Raw genomic sequence first — 22,347 nt, forward strand, 5'->3', positions numbered from 1 at the left:
ATCTGATCTAGTGAGGGGAATGGGCCTGAGAGAACAGCAGTGCTAGTTACCGGTAGTTTAAGAGCTTCATAGTTAGGGTTGCCATATCCCGCCCCCGGCGGGACAGTCCCGGTTTGGGCGGTGCTGTCCCGTTCCGGTTTGGCGCCCAAACCGGGACGGCCCCACCCACCGCGGCCACCTCAGCCCGGCGCGGCTCCAAGGCCTTGCTGAGGCCTGGGAGGGCTCTCCGCGGTTGGAGCTCCCACCGCGGAGACGCTCCCTCCTGGGCCCCCGCAAGGCCAGGGAGGAGGAGGAGGAGGCCGCTTCCCACCGCGGGATGGCTGCGATGAGGGGCGGCCCTCATCTCCTCGTGGGGCCGAGCCGGCCGAGGCTTCCTCCCAGGCTGGGAAGGGGAGGAGGCCGCTTCCCACCGGGATGGCCGCGATGAGGGGCGGCCCTCACCCTCCTTCCCGGCCTGGGAGCCGGCCGAGGCTTCCTCCCAGGCCGGGAAGGAGGAGGGGGCCGTTTGCCACCGCGGCAATCGCCGCAATGACAGGCGGCCCTGTCCTCCTTCCCGGCCTGGGGCCGGCCGGGCTTCCTCCCAGGCCGGGAAGAGGAGGGGGCCGCTTCCCACCGCGGCGATGGCCGCGATGAGGGGCGGCTCGCCTCCTTCCCGGCCTGGGAGCCGGCCGAGGCTTCCTCCCAGGCCGGGAAGGAGGAGGGGGCCGTTTGCCACCGCGGCAATCGCCGCGATGACAGGCGGCCCTCGCCCTCCTTCCGCTGGGAGCTGGCCGAGGCTTCCTCCCAGCGGGAAGGAGGAGGGGGCCATTTGCCACCGCGGCAATCGCCGCGATGCAGGCGGCCCTCGGCCTCCTTCCCGGCCTGGGAGCCGGCCGAGGCTTCCTCCCAGGCCGGGAGGAGGAGGGGCCGTTTGCCACCGCGGCGATGGCCGCGATGACAGGCGGCCCTCGTCCTCCTTCCGGCCTGGGAGCCGGCCGAGGCTTCCTCCCAGGCCAGGAGGAGGAGGGGGCCGTTTGCCACCCGGCGATGGCCGCGATGACAGGCGGCCCTCGTCCTCCTTCCCGGCCTGGGAGCGGCCGAGGCTTCCTCCCAGGCCGGGAAAGGAGGGGACAAGGTTTTAAAATGTAGGACCTTTTTAAAAAATTTCCTGTCTAGGAATTAAAAAAAAAAGTCCTACATTTTAAAACCTTGTCCTACATTTGTCCCGGTTTCAGTTCGCCAACTATGGCAACCCTATTCATAGTCCGAAGAGTGCTGCTGTTGAGTTTCAGTGGCTCTACATCTGCAGTAGGCATTCAGGACTGTGAGGGCTGCTTTGGGAATCTTCCATACATTGCATTCTGAGTGATACACTCCCATCCCCTCACTAGCTATCTGTTTGGAAGGGGTGGAATACTTAATCTAGTTTTCTCCTTTCTTCTGTGCCACAATTGTAGGAAGGGCAAGGCAGGAAAGAGGTATTATTAATTAACAGCAGTAGTTGCATAGCTTAATTCAATTATAGGTGAAACTAAAAACTACTTTAAAAATATGTGTCTTGGTACAGTACTATCTATTCCATGGAGACTTCAGACTTGGAGGATCTACTTTTGTTTTTTAATCTAAGAAATAGACCAATCTGGGAAAATAGTAGGTCATGAAGTAGTTATTTGCTTAAAATTGGTTATTTCATCCACAAACCCACTTCTAGCTTTCACCAAAGCAGTCTTCATTTCAGTAGCCAAATTTATGGTGGCGTACCCTTTTGTTTTGCTATTTTGAGGAATCAAAAATCCTTGCCAGTTCACTACCAATCATCTAATCATCTAAAGTTTCACCTATAGATACTGGTCAGTCACACACAGGTATGGTTTCCATCCTTCTGGAATCGTATAACAAATTGTGAATGCCTTTTCTTATTTAATATCCTTAGGTTTTATGTTGTGTTATTAGAAATAAAAGGAAAACAAAACATGGTTTAGATATGCAGAGTGTCCTAAAAAGCAAATCACAACATTTCTTCTGTAAAATTTCCAGAAAGTTTTAGGATTTGTGTTTTTTTTATGTTTGACAATACATTTTAATGGACTTTAACATGTTTTCCTTCTCTATATACAACTTACCATTATTTTTGTAATTAAAACATAGCTTTGTCTTCATAGTGAGAACTGTCTGTGGGCTTTGTGTGGGCTGTTCTTCTAGTTTTCTACTCCCTTCAAAGAGATTTAGGGGATACAAATTATTTCACAGTCATGGGCTGATATTCAGCAATGGCGTTTTGAACGTAAAAAAGAGATCTGATGCAATATTCCTTGGCTTCTTGGCAGCTCAGACTAGTTTTGTTTCTTGTAAAGTGCTAAAGGCTTTATCATTTAGAACATGTTATAAAACAATATTTTTAACAGAAAACTCTTGAAAATCTGGCAAACATCTTCTGTGGTTTGTTAATAATGGCAGAGGGTTAATAAGCATGTCATATTGGTAGCGTTGCTGCACATTAATTAAAATAATTTAACTCTGTGCTGCTTGTGAATCACCAGCTGGTGATTGCATTGGTGCAAGTCTGTAATTAGTCTTTATTTCTGTTTTTGTTGCCTTTTATTTAGAATGCTTTTGGGAAGTATGAAATCACTGAGCATATTTTATACTGTGTAAATGCTTACATCTAATTACATAAATGTGAAACTATGATTACATAGACAAATCCTTTTTTTTAGTACGATTTCATTCAGTTTATAAAAAGTAAACCCCTTTTCAACAGTCACCCTTGACATGGAAACAGTAATTTTCCAATAATGGCTTAATAAGAGCAAAACCAGAATGGAGCAAAATATGCTTGTTTATTCACTGTGAATTCAGTGATATTCAAAAGAGAATGAATCAGCTGAAATGAAAATCCCTTTCAACAGTGAATATAGATTATAATTGTTGTCATATTTAAAACTCATAGTTCTTGTCCACAGAAAGTGTTTATAGATTTGTATAGAGATAAATGGGTAGATAAGTCTTTGAGATTGTGCTGTTTTATGCTTCTTCAGTCTCAACTATTGTGGGACATTTAGGCAGATGCTCCTTTAGGAACTGGCTTCTCAAGGATGTTACAAGCTTTCTGTTAGTTTGCTTCAGGATCCCCGATCTTCCACAATGGGGACAGATTAAAAATGGTATTTGAGATGGGAGAAGGGAATAAGAAGACTATTTCTTATTCATGATTTGGACTATTGAATGTCATTATCCCACGTAACATTTTCTATATTGTAAAAAATGAAACAAAGGCTCACTTAATTTTAACAAAAATAGCAACTTGCAGCAATTTCAAGTTTTATTTATTTTTCATTTTTTAATTTATATTCCACTGTTCTCCCAACATGAAACTCAAGATGGCTCACAATATACATCTTTAAATTTCATGGACTGTGATCTACTTTATGGAAAGTTTAAAATGTTATTCTGAGCTGAAAGCATTTCTAGATAGATAGATAGATAGCTACGTACACACATGCATACATACCAGATCTGTGGAACTATCAGTGGGTAAGATGAGGGTATTGCATCTACTCCAAGGAGAACTCTCCCTCCTGTTAAGTTTTCCTTCATTCCCTGGATTTCTAGCACTTCAGAGAGTGAGACATTCAAATCAGTTAATATCTGTAACAAACACTTTATAATGTGTTTGCATACCTTTGGTAATTTTGCCAGCCCCTTTTTCTTTTGTTTACTAAACTGTGTTTCTGAATGCTTTACTAAAGTTTTACGTTACAGTATTTCACTAGTAGAAATTTGGTAACTGGTGATTAAAAGAAAATTCAGTTGGTGACAGAATTATTACTGGGAGGAGTTAGTGCCTTCATTTTGCCCCCTGGTAGCTATATTTCTGCCCCACTCCACACACACACACACGTGGATGTGTTACCTTATATGTGGACCTGTTTTGGGGAGAACAGTCCAAAACAAAGGCTTACTTAGGGAATTATATTAGCTCAAATGTAGTGGCCAGGTAACTTAGCCTAGGTGATCAATCCCTATGTATACCAAGTCCAAAGGTATATAAAACTCCAGTGCCAGACATCCAATGATAATGAGCTTAATTTAAAAGAGGAAATCAACACACATGCATAAAACAAACAACCACGCACTCACACAAGGACTAGAGAAATCAAGGTGTTAAATTGCAATAGATTAAGGCTTCACTAACGGTGATACTGCACCTGAACAAATCTTGACTCCAGTGCAGATGGTCCAGAAACAGAAAGAGGACTTGATCACTCCCTGGACAAAGGGGAGTAGCCAGCGATAGAGGTGCTAGCCTGGCAAACTGGCAGAGATTCTGCCTGCTTACTAGACTCAGCCAGAGACTGGCTAAAAAGTTCTGATATTTATACCAAATAGATGCCTCAGGGGCAGATTCCAAGGGGTTGAAAGAAGATAGCATGGTCTTGAAGTCCTTTGAAATGGGTTTTGAAGTACTCAGGAAATACTTCTCAGTAGTTTTCCAAGGAGGTGACACTGAGGTGTGAATGGACCCAGTGTACAAGATTGACAATGCTTTGTTTATGTAAAATCTGAAACCCATTGATCTATAGTCTTAGATCTTCTCAGCTCCTCCAAATGCCCGGAATTGATCAATCAAAGCTTGGGGCCTTCATGCAACTCCTTATGCTAGCTTACGTGCTGAGGCTGCTTTATAGTAATGGTGTCCACATCAGGGTCATGGAATGGTCGCCCAGCCTATGCTTTATTGAGTTTCAGATCAAAAGAGGAGGGGTGATGTGAGACCCCCTCATGGGACTAACAGATAGAAATGGAGTAAGATAGATAAAAGGTGTAGCTGAGAACATTGCTTCATATATCTAAGGAGGACTGTAACCAGTGGAAGTTCATGCTATAATAAATGCTCGTCTGTAAGATATCATGAGACTATTATTGATGGAACAGATTTACTCTTTTTTCATAAACTTAGAAAATATGATTTTGAATTCTCTTCCCCACCCTGCTTTCTTCCCCTACTCCTAGACAGCTGTTAGGAAAGGGGCTTTTATTTATATATTGCTGGAATAACAAGTTTCAAGAGAAAATTGATCCATATGTATATTTTAATCTTTTATAATTTGTTGGTTAGATTTTGTTTTATGGATTTTATATCAACAAAATGCATTTCAGAAGTATTAAACTCAGCCATAGATGTAACTGCAGCCACTTATTCTTGTCACCAAAATAAATTTTGTGGTGTAGCATGTGTGTGTGTGTGTGTGTGTGTGTGTGTGTGTGTGTGTTGTGTGTCTTCAAGTTGTTTCCAAATTAGAGCAACCCTGCCACGGGTTTTTCTTGGCAAAATTTGTTCAAAAAGTGCTGAGAGAGTGTGACTTGCCCATGGTCATGTGTGAGTGGAGTCTGAACTCAGGCCTTCCAAAGCCATTAGACTAGCATTCAAATTACTGGCTCTCTTACTTGTGCAGTAGATTAGTGCTTTTGTCAGAATAGACAAAATGTTGTAATGTGTGAATAAATAGTACATTATACTGTATTACCTACCTTGCTGTGATTCCTAGCATAGAATACTATAGACTATGAATGGACCATTTGTGATTCTCCAGATGTTTTTGGATTTCAGTGCTTTTGTCAGCCCTGGCCAATTTAAATGTTGCAGGATGATGGATGGTTCCAGCAATATGTGGAGGGCAACAAGTTGCCTTTCCCACTTTTTACATTGAAAAACAAACATTGGAACAGAGGTGGCCAGTATGAAGTTGAAGGCTTTCATGGCCAACATCCATAGTTTTTTGTGGGTTTTTCAGGCTATGTGGCCATGTTCTAGAAGAGTTTATTCCTGACGTTTCACCAGCATCTGTGGTGTAGTTTCTCTGAAGATGCCAGCCAGAGATGCTGGTGAAACATCAGGAATAAACTCTTCTAAAACATGGCCACATAGCCCGAAAAACCCACAAAAAACTAGAGGTGGCCAGATTTATGAATTATCATAGCCACAGATTAATCACTAAGGAAAATCTGTTGCTGAGGTATAGTTTGGGCTATGAACAAAATGTTGGACTTGCCATTTGTATATTGCATGCTGAGGGGCAAGCAACATTCTTAATGTAAATATGCTTTTCTAAAAATGAATAATCAAAGGAGCAGCTGGGGGGAGTGGGCTTAATCTTTTCCCTGTTGGCTGTATTTTTCATTTGAAATTGCCTTGGAATAGTTATTTTTGCTCTGTGGGGCAGGATATGTGTACATTATGGGAAACCAGGGATAGATTCACATTCCTTCTCAGGCTAGAAACTCACTGGTTGACCTCAGCTAAATCACTGTTCTTAGGTAACACACATCACAGGGTGGCTGTGACACTAAAATAACATTCTGTGTTCAGTGCAGCAAGGGCAGATGAGGTGACGAATTAATTCTCATTGTCATGAGTGCTTGCTATATGAAGTACATGCCTTAGTCTCTTAATGGCCTTGGATTCTGAGTGACAGCTTTTACTGTTAGGCAGCAGCTCAAGCCTGCATCAGTGAACACTCTAAATGAGAGCATAGCCTAAGACTTTTATGCTTTGTCTTCTCCTCCTCCTCTTCTTTATCATATTTTCCTACTCATTCCATTTACTGTGGTCTTGACAGTTATCATCAATTTTAATTGTCCTCTACTTTCTCGCTGTTTTGAAAATGGAATTTTTTGTAATTGGAACATGCTAGGAGACTTTTAGTTCCAGCAGAATTGTGATGAGTTGAGATAATAGTGGCCATTATTGGTTGCAGATTAGTAGTCAGCAGCTGGATAACCTTTAGAAGTGGCCATCTAAAAGCAAGAGATGAGGTGAAGGTGGCACAAATGGTGGCAAAGTAGTAAGCCACGCGAAGGGGTACTGTTCCCCCCACCTGTCTCTCACGCAGTGTTGCCAACAAGCCTCGAAGATATTCCCCAGAATGTTTTACCAAAATCCTCGGAATTCCCCAGTATTTATTATTATTATTCAGTCAAAATCTCCGGAAAGAAATTAAATTCCCCAGATTCTAGGGAATTCCTCAGAAATTGGCAACACTGCTCTCATGCCCCCTTCCCCAGCCTTGATTTCACAGACTATTGCAATACAATTAATCTCAGTGCTTGCTTTCCTACATGTCTCAATAGCACTTATTTCTTATATAATGCCTTGTAGAAATATTCTACAATTTGTTCTGTTACAACATGGAACTAAAATGTATTTAATTGGCATTGTTTCCACTTGATAGACACAAGATACTCAACACTATGGAGGTGCAAAATATTTCTTATGACACAAAATTTAAGTAAACAAGAAACAGGCACAAGTTGGTGCCGCTTTCATGAACGCATCCCAAGTCAATACTTGGTAGAGGAATCTCTGGCAACAATTGCTGCTGTAAGTCTTATTAGTATAGTCTCTGTCAGATATATGGCTTCTACTATTTTAACCTTTTTTTCTTTTTTTAGGATTGTTCTACCTTTGTCAGTTTGGATGTGGGGGCTGTTGGTGAAGAGCAAATTTCAAGCCTTGTCACAGATTCTTAATCAGATGAGGTCTGAGCCTTTGCTGAGTCAGTCCAGGACATTCAGGCTCTTGTGTTTGAAACCACTCCAGTGTTACTTTGGCTGTCTGTTTAGGATCATTTTATTTATTTATTTATTTTTGCTGGAAAGTGAACACCCCAGTCCCATATCCCTTGCAGACTGAAACATATTTTCCACCAGAATTGCCCTATATTTGCTCAGTCCATCATGCCTTCGATCCTTGTGAGATTACCAGTCCCTGTTGAACATAGCCACATAAGCCCAAAAAACCCACAAAAAACTACCTGTCGTGCTTCTGCATAACTTTATCTCAAATGTGATTTGATTGTGCCTGCTTGTCACGGTTCTGTTTGTGTAGCTGTAGTCTTCAACAAACTATGGGGTATTTGAGTGTGTTCAGTCTCAGATCTTGTAGTGGTGCATTTGCACCAAGGTAAACTCCATTCAACTACTTATGTAACTTCTAGAGACAATGGGTTGTACCAGAGCTTACCAGTATTTAAAGAGGTTGAATACTTCTGCAACTAACAAGTGCCACTCTTTCTTTATTTAACTTCTACATCACTTACTTACTTTTTGTCTATTTTACTTAGTGACTTCACAATGTTGAGTATTTTGTGTACATCATAGTACCAATGCAAGTTAAATCCCTTTCAGTACCAGGGTGTAATTGAAAAGTCAAATGGGAGGGGGATAATACTTTTACGAGTTACTAGTTGCTAGAAGTTTCTCAGTGTTACTTTCAAAGCATATATCTGCTTTATTTTTTATTAAAATATTCTGAATCCATCCTGTACAGTTGTCCCTCCATATGCACGGATCCAAGCATCTATAGCTCAAAAAAGGTGCTCCTGCAAACATGGCAGCCCAAGCCCTTGAATAAAGTCATGTTCTTTCCCTGATGTGATGTTACTTTCATAGGCTCTATTTTTTTTTCCTCAGCAGTCTGTCCACAGCCACCCGAGCCAGAGAATGGAGGCTACAGATGCCATCCAGCACCCTGCAAAGACCCATTGACGTCCGACAGTGTCATAGAATATATATGTGAGGAAGGCTACTTACTGAAGGGAGACTACAAATATTTGACCTGCAAGAATGGAAAGTGGAATCCAGACATGGAGGTTACCTGTAGGCTCAGCCAAGGTCTGCAAAGGCATTGTCTCCACTGTAAACCTGTCTCCTTTTTATACAAGTTTAACTACCATGTCACTACCCTTTGCATCCAGGGAACTATAATTTGATGAAATGCAGAAATTTGGCTAGAAATCTCATATGCACAAATATATGTGTTGAGTGTGAATGAGAATGCATCTGCAGACATACACCCTACAATTCCCAGAGCTCCTTCCGAACAAGGGGTGACACTTAAGCCAGTTTAAGTTAATAGAAAAGTATTGTGGAACCTGAAGGTTTTTTTTCTCTTTGTCTTTCTGTACCAGATTGATGTTCCCTACATCCATTCCAAAGGAACAGTTCTATGTGGTTCTCTAAATTTTGGATTTTAACTCCACAGTCTGTCCTCATCAGTATAGCCACTAGTAGAGTTGCACTCTATCAGCATCAGAACAGTCATGTATTCCTCATTCATGCTTTAGAGATTAAAACAAGTATTTTCCAGACCTAAAGCACAGATAAATTATATTATGTGAATTTGGAATAAGGGAGTTTTAATTTTGTCTGATAGTAGAGCCAATGTGGTATAATGGTTTGAGCAGTGGACTATTACACTGTAGACCAGAGTTCAAATCCCTTCTTGGCCATGTAAACCCACTGGGTGACCTTGGGCAAGTCACACTCTCTCAGCCTCAGAGAATGGCAATGGCAAACTTTCTCTGAAGAAACATGCAAAGAAAACATTATGACAGGTCTCCATAAGTTGGAAACGACTTGAAGGGCACACAGTAACAACAACAACCCTTCCATAATACATTACATTCTCTGTTTAGTTCTGCCTGTCTTGAAAAGAACTTTTCCAGAAGGAACGTGAAAGTTGAGTCTTGCAGGGTTTCTCACTAGTTGGGTAAGAATTCCTTTCCCATGATAGGAAGCCAAAAAGTCTATAGGAAAATGTTTCTCATGAAGTTTTAATTGACCATGAAGTATTGGAGCAGAGGAAGAGGAGAGTGTGTAACTGAACAGAAATTTATGGTAACAAAGCAACTCTGCAAACAGGATGAAATGTTAAAATTAATATGTATATTTTAAAGTGCTTCAGGTGGGAAGGGGGTGGGGTTCTTTTTTTCTTCCAATAGAAAAGGGCATTAATTAGATAGAAAATATAGCAGTCTCTTCATTTTCAAGCTCTGACTTGTCTTGGAGTTGACTTTTCACTTTCCCAAACTTTTTGCCAATGTTTTCCATGAGATGGTGACTCAGTCATACAAGCACAAAGAGAAAATTCAACTCCTTGTTCCCTTGGGATAAAATAAGCTCCAAAAGATTTTTTTTTTTTTAAGTGTACTTTTGGCTTACATTCAAGAAACCAATTTGACTCAGCACAGGAAAAGGATCTGGATGGCCAGATGATAGCAAATGTTGCCTGTGAATTGTGTTGGGAGTGTCACTTAGATAACACACAAGTGCAGTTCTGTCCTGTTTATGTGCATGACTGAATACATTTGGGGCCAGAGCTGAAAGCTGGGAATAAAGTTTATAATGTGCATCCATTAACACCCCAGTAATTCTTTTTCCTATAGCCCAGTTACTGAAGAGTCTGCTTTAGTCATAGGAAATAGTTACTTCCCAATGAGAAATCATTTTAAATTACTCTTTTTGCTTTCACTTTACAGATAAAGGTTCTCCTCCAAGTGTAGGAGTGCCTACACTATCCATCGTGGCTTCCACAGCAAGTTCAGTAGCTCTCGTACTTCTCTTAGTTGTTCTGTTTGTTTTGCTACAGCCAAAGCTGAAGTCTTTTCATCACAGCAGGTGAGCTCATGGGAGTGTGTGGGGATGATGTTTCTCAGCTAGAAGTTACATGCTTCTGCATATAAAATGGCCGCCATTTCTAGAGCAATAATTTTGTTAATGTGCTGCATCATATACAAGGAAGAATCTTGTTGCATCTTAGTTTTATTTTGCATAAGTTATCATGGACAGGTTTTACTTCACGTAAGCCCAAGAAAGCTTACGTGAATTAAAACCTGCTAGTCTTTTAAGGTTCTGTTTGCTTACAGAACATATGGCATGTTTCTTGTTTGTTTTGTTGTACAACATCCATAGATTTTTCTCAGTCTTTTGCTTTTTTTTTCCTCTGATGGAACTGTCCTTTATTCTGTTAGGCCAAAAAAATCCATTTATGTTCCCTGGCAAAAAGCTGCTATCAGACTGTTCATTCTGGAGGAGGTCTCTGCAACAAAGATTAATTATAAACCTGCCTAATGCAACCTAACAGCTGAGTGCTTTGACCTGACAGAAGCTCGGTAAACCCCCTGTTCATATTCCCTCCAAGGCAAAACCAGGATGCTTTGGGATTGCTTTGGATTTCATTTATCTCAACTTGTATAGGCCTCTCCCAGTGACAACATACTTGCCATCCATTTACAAGAATCTAGAGTGCTGTTTTGGTGGTAACCCAGCTCTCTCACTCTCACAAATACAAGCTGTGCATTCCTACCAAATCCTAGTTCCTTTTCACCTGCCATCACAATAGTATTGTTTGGGTTTTCTCAAGTGTTTTGGCATTCTTTGTGTCACCAGTTGTTTTCCTTCTCCAGCGGCTTATGGCCCCGAAAGTGTCTTCAAGAAATATTTAGCCTGTAGCGTGCGGTCACATGTATTGCCACCTCTATCTTTACAAGGACTATACCATTGACTTGTGCCCAAATTGCCAGAGGCTTGATAGGTGAGACATCATAGAGTTACCTTAAAGCTCTCCAGTTGTAAGGAGCTTTCCAAACAGCAGCCCTTGCAGCTCAGCCATAAGCTGCTTCATATGGCTTCTGTGGCTGTCGGCTCACACTCATCTTCTGTATGGAACATGAGCCAGTTGTTGAGCCTGTTTGCTGTGGCTACCACTCAGGCTCCCCCAGCAGAAAGATTGGGACATTTGGCCCTGAAGAATACAAGAAACCTCTAAGCCCATTTCCAGGGGCAGAAACCCAGAGATTTACCTCTCACTCCAGGTAAGCTGGAGAAGCAACTCCAGAGAGAAAAATGTCCATCTTCTACAGCTACAGCAGATCCCAAGAAGAGAAGAAAAAGAATAAACAGGCTGCTTATCTCCCCCTGCCAAGACTCAGCTATGTTGGAACCTGACTTCCAGCAGATATCAGGATAACTGAAGTCACCCATCACTACTACATCTCTCCTTTCTGAGTGTGTGGTCATCTGTTCTAGAAAGGCATCATCCAATTCCTCCATCTGACCTGGGGGTCTGTAGTAGACTCCCATAATAATATCCCTGTTGTTTCCCTCCCCTTTGATTTTTATCCAAACGCTCTCCACCTGGCTTCCAGGATTGATGTCCTGGATCTCTTCACTGGTGTAAATATCCCTAACATATAAGGCTATTCCTCCTCCTTTCCTGTTTGGCCTGTTTCTCTTGAAAATGTTATACCCCTCTATTTCTACATCCCAATCATGAGACTCATCCCACCAGGTTTCTGTGATGCCTATTATATCATATTTGCTTTGTTGTACTAGGAGTTCAAGCTCATCTTGCTTATTTCCCATGCTCTGTGCATTAGTGTAGAGACATCAAAGACCATGTATCCCTTTGACTTTCTGCCTGTGCAAGTTTTTTTGCCTCCTACCTTTTGGTCCTTGCACTGTTTGTTTTGTGTCAGTTTGACTATTTTCTCCAACCCTTTTGCCTTCCAGAATACTGTCTCCTCCCCCACATAACTCAGTTTAAAGCCCTCCTGATCAAATTTTTGAGACTATTGGTAAAAACATTTTTGCCAACTGATGTGAGATGCAACCCATCCCTTGCCAGAAGTCCCTCCTCATGGAACCTCAGCTCATGGTCCAAAAATCCAAACCGTTCTTGGCGGCACCATCTACAGAGCCAGTTATTTACATCCACTATTTTCTTCTCCCTTCCTGGACCGTGACCTTCAACTGGGAGAAGAGACGAGATGACAACTTGTGCATCCATCTCTTTCAACTTCTTACCCAAAGCCTCATAATCCCTTATGATATTCTGAAGGCTGTGCCTTGAAGTATCATTGGTTCCCACATGAACCAAAAGAAAGGGGTGATGCTCAGTAGACTTGACAAGTCTTGTCAGCCTCTCTGTCACATCACGGATCTTTGCACCAGGGAGACAGCACACCTCCCGAGACATCTTGTCAGGCCCACAAACCACTGGTTCAGTGCCTCTCAGCAAGGAGTCCCCCACAACCACCACATGCCTCCTCTGAGACTTAGCAGCGGCTGTTCCCTTTGGTGGTACTCCCAGGGTCCCCTGCTCTGTTCCTGAAATATGTCCCTGCTGCTGTTCCTCATCATCCTTGAGAGTAGAGAGAAACTGAAATCTATTCTGCAATTGCAAGCTCACAGAACATTCCCAGGTTTCCCTACTTCTGCATGTGACCTTCCTCCAACTATCTACTTCTGTTGTGTTCGAAGGGCCCTCCTCCTCCCCAGCAACTTCCTCTGTGTGTTTCCCGTCCAGGGCCGTCTGGTCCGTTCTGTTCAGGAAAACCTCATGCTCCCTATGATGCTGCAGTGTAGCTACCTGGGCCTCCAGCTGCTCTACTTTCTCTTCTAAGAGGGCTACCAACTTGCACTTAGTGCAGGTGAAGTTCCCCACATCTGTGGGCAAGAATGCAAACATTCCACAAGTGTTGTAGGTGACTGCAGCAGGGCCTTCAGTGTCCATACTGAAAAGTCTTAAGGAGACACTGAAACAAGATTGCAGGCTTCCCCTGCTAAACTTGGCCTTTGTCCCCAAACTCTGTCACTGAAATGCTCAGCACACTCAGTTCTTCATCAGGGGCCACAAAAGCTTTGGCTTCCTCTGAGACATGTTTTTTTTCTCATGGAATGGAACTCTGTTTTATGGCTTTCCTCTCTTTCCTCCCCAGACTGATCAAGTAGGACAGTACAAATGTTACTCTGATCACCCTGTGATGGCCCTGCCAACCATGGTTCTCCAGTCTCCTCAGGCTGTCTGGAAGCAACTTTTACTGCTTCCTGAAGAATCCTGATTTCCTCACCATGCGTCAAGCCAGAATGCTCCACCCACATGTGGTCATTCTCAGGCTAACCTCTTGGCAAGTCCATCTTTGGACAACATGATGGAAGTAATGTCCACTTGGTCACAAGCAGTTGATGAAACACTGTTATATGTCAAAGTGAACTTTCTTTCTGTCTTTTTTGCAATTTGAGAGTGTTGTACCAGATGACTTATCCCTCAGACATCTTCCTTATGCCTCTGAAAACTAAAAATTGCTCACGCTCATGCAGTCAATATCTTTTGATCTGGAACATGCCCTCCATACTCTAGAATAAAAAGACTCTTATTCTATGTCACTCATACAAAACAGTTCCAAAAGATTCCTCACCTGTTCATCACCTATGTGTAAGAAGGTAAAGACAATCTTGTCTCAATTATTCTCCCCAGTGAGTGGTAAATATTATCCACCATTCTGACTCCCTTGCTGGGAAACCCCTTCTGCAGGAAGTTAAAGCTCATTTGACTCAAGCTACAGCCACCTTGTCAGCATGTCTCAGAGAGATTCTTCCACTGGAACGCTGCCACATAGCTATGTGGTTGCAGCCATCCCTGTTCCTGTCTCATGCCTTATTCCAATCCAATATGGACTGGATGCTTGATCCTGATCTAGTGCGACTTTTGATAGAACTGTTATGTCATCAGTCCTGGCAGGACCCACCATCCTCAGTGAGTTAGCTTGCTATTTTCCCACATGTGTGAGTTACAGAGACCACAAAGAAGAAATAGTTGCCTTCCTGTAACTGTGGTTCTTCAATTGGTTATCTGTGCATTCATAACCTGCCTACCCGCCTTCCATTGCTTTACCCCAGGCCTCCTGCTGGCAGACTTGGAACTGAGTTTTCCTGGGAACTGTTCCGTATTAGTATGAGTGAGGGGATGGGGTTACCACCAAAACACAGCTTTAAAGCTTCCAAGGATGTCTCTGCAGGCACAGAGTGACATATGTGTGAGTACATATATGACCACTTGAAGAACCACAGTTACAGAAAAGCAACTTACGATAATTAAGGAAATAATCCTTAGTCACTTACTTTTATGTGCATCAAGACTCAAAAAACTACAGTTACAGGTATTATTATTATTATTATTATTATTATTATTATTATTATTATTATTAACCTTTATTTATGAAGCACTGTAAATTTACACAGCGCTGTACATACAATCTTTTTAGTTAGACGGTTCCCTGCCCTCGGGCTTACAATCTAAAAAGACATGACACAGAAGGAGAAGGGAGTGGTGGAGGGAAAAGGTAAGAGGTCCAGCAGTTCCTCTCTACCTCCAAGGCCTGGACCAAGGCAGATGGACTGGAGGGAGGGCTTGGCTTCATAATGGATGGTTAATCTTCTTCCAGGGAAAATACATACTCTCAAGTAGGATAATACATATACAGTACATAGCAATACAGGAAATAGTTTGATAAACAGGCACCAAAAGAACATCAAATAGTAAGCAACAATTATGCAATGCCTGGGAAGGCTTCTCTGAACAGGATGGTTTTCAACTCCGTTTTGAAGCTGGTTAAAGAAGTGATGGCTCTTGCTTGTGGGGGAAGAAGGTTCCAGGAGTGAGGGGCAGCAAGTGAAAAGGGGCGAATCCGGGATGGGGCAGAGGTAAGCAGGTTCTCCTTATAGATACACCTTGACAGTGGGCTGAAACAACCAAACAGAAACATGGTTATTCCTGCTCTTAAAGTTTTGGTAACTGTCTAGCCAAGGAAGCCATTGGTCAATCTTTCCTTCAGAAAATGCCAAATGACCTCCAGCCTTGCATCACCTCTTGGAGCGAAGGGCAGAGATTTCTGAATAGATGCCAGGAAGATATCCTGTGCATGTCTGTAGTGCCAAGGTTGTGAGGAAAGCTGGGGATGCTGATGCTTGTGGAATGGTAGTGATCATGGCCAGCAAAATGTGGAACCTATACTTGGATGGATGAAAGGGTTTAACCTACAGGTTTAAATATATACTTAGGATGGCTGTTTCAGAGGAAGAGGTAGCTCAATGAAATAGCTATTCCTGTAATATGATGCCCACATGGGGGACTCTGTGTCCAATTCTTGGCTTATTTTACATGGAAAGTGTTACCCAGTGAGATGGAGGAAAGGAATGTTTTGAAAGAGAATCAAACAATTTCATGAATACAAAAAAAAAAAGCATGAATCCTTCCGAACTCACATCTGAAGCAGAGGGATGCTGTCTGATATGGAAAAAAATGTCTGCCTCATAACAAGTAGTGAACTCAGGACTGCATCCACATAATGCCACACAGAAATTATTCATTGAGGATAGTGCTACAACCTTTTATGGTATTCTCTTTTGGAATATATGTAGGCAGTCATGTCTCATAATAACAGGTGGTGCTTTCCCCCCTCCTGGCTAATTCCTGTGGCAGTCTTGTTCCATCTGTTGTTCAACCTTTTACACTTTCTAATCTTACATATCAACAAAATTACATTCAAACAATTTCTCTTCTACTCCCTTTTGAGATACAGATAAAAAGAGAAGGAAGCATTTACCTGTAAATTGCTTAGTTTCTGGAATTTCCCTAGTAATTCCAACATAATTAACCAGCATTATGAATTGCATTATTATGGAATCTAGAGGTCCTGCTTGAATTGGGCTTTTTAAAAAATCACATTTTAAAAATTGCTGGGCTTTTTTTTTTTTTTTAAAGAGAAGTGGGAAGATGCCCAACCAAAACATTTAGACATGCTGAGAATTGTCCCCTCTTCCATAGTCTGCCCAGAACCTTGGACCATTCTGAGTCATGATATTTTCAATTTGTCCAGCTGCTGTTAAGTAAGCTGCTCAGTACGTGGAGCCTGCATTTTGGACTGGATCTTAAGCATTTCTATTTAGTACTCTCAGATTAGCAGAATGAGACTTAAAATTCATGAGTTCGCTTCACATATACAAAATTATCCATTGTCTGACTCCAGTGACAGACAGTGGGTTTACAGAAGGCAGTCAGTATTGTGATGATTCATAAGACAATAGAGTTGTGGCTTCTTGTCCTGATTATAGTGTTGTGGTGATGCAAGATCTTCACCTGCTTCTTTGTCTCCCCCAATCTGCAGTATATATTGGGACAATAATAATAGTCTGCCTCATGTTGTTCTGGTAAAAACAGTGAGTGTGTATGTGCCTTCGAGCCACCTGTAGGTTTGTAGCAATCCCGTGAATTTCATAGTGTTTTATTAGGAAGGAATACTTAGAGATGGTTTTTACAGTTATTTCCTCTGAAATATAGCCCACACAACCTGCTATTCATTGGCAGTCTCCCATCAAAGTACTAACCAGGGCTGATCCTGCTTAGCTTCCAAGATCAGACAGGATCTGACTATTGACCTGGAAAAAATCTTCGGGAGGAGGAGTTTTAAGTATGCAGGAGGGGCATTAATTTCTTTTTCACAAAAATAGAGTTGAAAGAGGCTCCATGGGCCATGGGGTCTAACTTCTTGCTCAGTACAGGATCTCCAGTTAGAGCATCTACAGCAGATAGCTGTCCAGCCTTGTTTTGAACATCCAGAGAATGTTAGTTCCATTGCCAAACCTCTCTTGCTGTAAAGTATTTCCTTCTAACATTCAATCAAAATCTACTCTCCTATAACTTAAAACCATTACTCCCTATCAGGGAACAGAGAACAAGCCTGCAGCCTCTTTGTTGTGGCTGCCCTTGAGGTATTTAAAGAGTGCAATCTCGTCACCCCTCAGTCTTCTCTTCACCAAGCTGAACATCCCCAGCTCCTTCAACCTCTTCTCATAAATGTTGTTCTCCATACAGCTCTCATTGCTCTTCTCTGAACTTGCTCCAACTTGCCTATAACTTTCTTCAGATGAGGTACGAGAACTGAATGCAGTACTCTAGATGAGGTCTGATCAGTGCAGAATATAGTGGGACTATTTGACTTGAAACTATGCTTTTTGCAAAGTAAAGGGAGGAGCAGAGCTTTTTGCCTTCTTTTCCTGCTCCTTGTGATTTTACCTTGCACTTCCAGGAAACTCCAGTTGCTTTAGCAATACATCTGCCAAAATACACCCATCCTCCCTCCCAGATTTGGAACTGGGGTAGAGAAAATCCTTCCTCACCACTGCAGCTTCCAAGACTGTGGCTCCTCACATTCACTGTTCACCCTATAGGGTGTATGCTGTGAGTATGACTCTCAGCAGCAGTGATATCCCCACCCCACCCCTGTCCAGCATTTGGTATCATATCACATGCTCAAGAGTCTGTTGGCAATGTGGATGGTGCCCATTCTCACTAGGTGAAGAAATAGGAGACATGGGGCATCCTTTGTGACCCCAATACAGAACTGGAATTTAATTCTCCAAATATGGGAGGATAAATAAAATGGGAACCCTATATGGGAATCATGCCAGTCTTTCAGCTTGATTACACTTCTGATATAAAACATAAACTTTAAAGAGATAACAAGAAATTGCTGTTAAAAATAGCTCATTTATCTACTTTAGAGTAACACAATAACATGTAAATATCTTACCTGGACACTCAGTCAGTGGCACATAACAGGTTAAGAAAATAGTGAGTCAGAGCATATACACAATCCAGGAATCTGTTGTTTGTTCTACAATAACTTTGCCAAAAATCCAGTTTTAGTTCTTCAGTGTGGCAGCCATGTGTGTGTGTTGCCTTTTTGCTACTGTTAATTACCAACTGCAAACCATCTAGAGAACTGTGAGTACATTCTCCTGATCTTTCTTTTCCCCCGTTTCTGTTTAATGTTGGTATAGGAGGACTGAAGTCAAATGGCACTACTGTATTACTGTAACCAAATTTGTATGGTTGCTATTGATTTGGAGAAAGATTTGCTTAACTGTTAATTTATTGAACAAGACCATGGGAAAGGCTGAATGTCTGAAGCCACACTGGAACTAAGGCTGTGGTCCTTGCAGTCTTTTAGAATGTTATTCTGTGTCCTCCATTATGAATATATTATTTCTTTAAAATCCAAATATAGGCGTGATCAAGGTGTTTCTGGGGACCAGGTTTCCATCATGGTGGATGGAGTTCAGGTGGCTTTGCCGTCATATGAAGAAGCTGTCTATGGTAGTGCTGGGAACTGCATACCTCCCTCAGATTCACGGGTACAGATTGTTCTTTCGGAAGGAGCTGAACAAAGTGGAGCAAGGGAGATGCAACAGCCACCACCAGACGGTGGGGGTCACAACTGCTTTGTTGGGGAAGATGAAGTCCCTGGACACTCAGGACTATGTGAAGCTGGTAGCTCTCACCACTCAGAGGCTGTCCTAGTGCATCAAGCTACTACCTCCTCCTGGGTGGCTGGTGCATCTAGTAGTAGACCTGGGCACAAGGAGGCTCCAGATTCAGAGAGCAGTGATGTACAAAGCCTTCTGTCACTCACTTCCTCAGAGGAGTATACTGATGGTAAGCATTCTGAAAATGATTCTTGTATATAAGCTTTTGCTAATCATAATTGAATGTCTATGAATCCAAAGTTAATTTTCCCTCCATTGAAACACCTATAAGAAACATTACTTTATAAAAGATAGTACCCCCTTCTCCTTACATCTTTCTCTGATGTGCAGATATAAGATCCCTAACTATTAGAATGGGTAGTATTTGTCCAAGTAAATGCAAGAAAATTCTCGGGCAGGGATTTAGTCTATATCTTTCTTTAATGGATTTTTAAAATAATGACAAAAACAATACAAAAGAGGGAGAGAGGTTGGGAGAGAGAGGTGAACCATACAGTATATGAACATGAGCTAGGCATGCAGATTGATATAATACATACTCCCCAAAATGTGTGTGTGTTGTGTGGGTTCAAGTCATTTCTGACTTACGGTGACCCCAAGGCAAAACTACCATGGGGTTTTCTTGGCAAATTTTCTTCAGAGGATGTTGCCATTGTCTTCCCCTGAGGCTGAGAGCAGGTGACTTGCCGAGTCATAGTCCAGTACTCAAACTACTTTGCCACACTGGCTCTCTGTATAAAAGTTGTCTCCAGAATACACATTTATAGGTAGCTGAAGGAGCAAGATCTTCTGACTAGTGAGCAATTCATTTATAATGGATGTTTTGTCTTTCCAACCTAGCAGTATAACTCTTTCTGGAACAGAATAAGAATGCCATGTCCAGCCAAAACAGAACCACTGAACATGCTCACATGATATCTCACAAGGAAGCATTACCTGTATTGCCTCAGCAACATTTAGATAAAGGAGACAGTTTCTTTCTTAAAAGGCATAATGTTGTCCTGTACATTTAAAACATCATTTTTTCCTGGCTCAAACATAGTTTTAGCTCTAAAGAGAATTTAGGTGTTGAAGCTGGGGCAAATTGTTTATTCTGCCCCATTTTATCGTCCTTTAACATCAAATGTAGTGTTTTCCAACAAACATTTATCATTTAGGTTTGTTAGTTTTAGCTTTTCTGAGGATATAATTAATGTTTCCAACGAAATGTTATGTAATGTTATGTTTAACATTATAAATTGAAAAATTAATTCACAACCACAAACACTAGTAATTAAAATTGTTTAACCATTAATCATAGAATCATAGAGTTGGAAGAGACCGCACGGGCCATCCAGTCCAACCCCCTGCCATGGTAATTTCTATTACCATTAATTAACTCACTGATCAAAATATTAATGTGAGATCAGACCATGGACAACGGCACAGCAGTAGAGGATGTCATGGAAGTTTTCACTGTTGACTTTTGGGGAACATGTTTTCTTTTTGGCTGCAATTGCTTTCCTCCTACATGAATCAGGTCCATGAAATGATTGTTGCCAGGGAGTTGTGGGAGTGCAATACATTTGGGAATTATTAAGTTAAGAAATGTCCCAACATATAGTGGCTCATCTTAAAATCGGTTGAATCCATCTTGTCACTTTCCTGCAACTCTCTTTGCTTTCTGTCCCCACCAACTATAGACCAACTTAGGGTGGGAAGGAGGTAGATTCTTTCTTTGGAGCCTTTAAGCATAGGTCAGATGGGCATCTTTTAGGAGTGCTTTAGTTGTGTATTCCTACATGACAGGGACGGACCTTTGTAGCCCCTTCCAATTCTGTGATTATATGAACTCACATTTTACTCACTGTTCAAATGCCTTTTGTGCTGAAGATTAATAAGGAGTGATTTATTTCTGTTAAAGGACACTGATCTACCACGTGTGCAGCAATAAATAATTAGTTACAAAAATCTGTCACTGGATGAAGGGTGGGCAATTCTTAATTAGAAATGGCTTGAGAGCATCTGAGCATGTACAGGACATTTTCCTGCTCAAACAAATCCTTTCAGCCTCTCAACTTGCAATCAAGAAGTGTGCTCTACAGTGATCAGCAGCAGAGCCCATTTTTTCAACACAGGAGCCAGAGATCCCGAATTCAATCTTTGGCATTGCTTGTTTAAAAGACCACATATCTAACAACACCATTCTTGGTCCTATCTTAACTTAGTAGTTATTTCTTTAAATCTCTTAACCTTATATTCTGAGGCTAATAAAATAAAACAATATTTTTACTACAAATTTATTTGAATGAATGGACTGGCTGATATGTGCAAGGAAGAATACCCTCCTGTAAATTAAAATCATTAGATCTGGTCCTACCCTCTGGGGCAACAGAGAATGAACCTATACCCTCTTCTCTGTGACAGCCTTTTAGATATTTAAAGAGTGTAATCACGTTACTCAAGAGGGTCACAATATATCCCCAATCTTGAGCACACCTCCAGGCACCTTCCTTCTGTACAGGGCCATGGGAGGAAGACTCCTGCCTTTCAGGCCTGGATAGCCTGATACTCTGAAAGCTCCCTGATCACTTTAAAAGTTTTGGTTTCCTGCTAAACAAACAAATCCCTCCTTCCCACTTTTCTTCCCCCCCCCCCCCCCGCAAGCTCTCCAGTTCCATTCCATGACTCATGTTCCCCTACCTTTCCTATTCTTTTTTTCTTTCCCAGATTCAGCTGTTCATCTGTTCCACAAACCCAGTTCTTCTGCTCTTGAAGCAGAACAGTCTCCCCCTTCTCACTGCCTACTGTCTTCCCAAATAAATCACAACAGAGTCATCTTATACAGTCGGTCCTCCATTTTTTTGAGGGATCTGTTCCGGTCCCCCCTACAAAAACGGAGACTCTCACTTATTCAAGCCCCATAGGCTTGAATGGGGCATGTCCCTGCAAGTGCACGCAGGGCATGCGCTGCAGGGGCGTGCCCTATTCAGAATAACGGAGGTTGCCCCTCTGTTTATAATCAAGAATGCAGATCTCAAGTCCGTGAGAAAGGGGGGGCGACTGTATATTTCTCCATTTGCCCTGAGGCATCAGGCCTTCCTGTTTAGGCAGAGCCACCCAGTGTAACAAATTCTGTCAACCTAATTCATTAAACTTAAGTGTTAATTTGAGAGAAGTAGAAAGTTAGGTGATATTACTAGAAAAATCTAGCAAATTAATAACTTTCTGAATTAACCAACAAGTTGTAAATATCTCCAATGTGTGAGCATGGGTAACTGATGAATAGACTGCAACATTGAGAATGGCAAAAATTCTTGGTCTGGACTTATCAATTGAGGTGAAGCATAAATCCCTTAGGCCTGTTACAGACAGGCCAAAATAAAGCTGCTTCGAGTCACTTTGGTGGTATGGTATTTCAATGATGCATGAGTCCTAAGA

The 22,347-nt window shown here is 41.9% G+C and overlaps 1 protein-coding gene across 4 annotated transcripts in view; it reads left to right on the forward strand.

Annotated features, from left to right (window-relative positions):
* Positions 1-22,347, forward strand: part of SUSD6 (sushi domain containing 6) — a 70,697-nt gene that overhangs the window by 38,775 nt on the left and 9,575 nt on the right. For 3 of the 4 annotated variants that reach the window (XM_042461169.1, XM_042461158.1, XM_042461166.1), the window contains 3 exons: positions 8,452-8,652; positions 10,299-10,437; positions 18,669-19,096. In XM_042461169.1, the coding sequence (XP_042317103.1) occupies positions 8,452-8,652; positions 10,299-10,437; positions 18,669-19,096 (768 nt within the window). The remainder of the gene's footprint in view (positions 1-8,451; positions 8,653-10,298; positions 10,438-18,668; positions 19,097-22,347) is intronic. The other variant, XM_042461170.1, reaches the window with a different exon arrangement.

The sequence above is a fragment of the Sceloporus undulatus genome, chromosome 1 (assembly GCF_019175285.1).
Source record: "Sceloporus undulatus isolate JIND9_A2432 ecotype Alabama chromosome 1, SceUnd_v1.1, whole genome shotgun sequence".
Taxonomy (NCBI): domain Eukaryota; kingdom Metazoa; phylum Chordata; class Lepidosauria; order Squamata; family Phrynosomatidae; genus Sceloporus; species Sceloporus undulatus.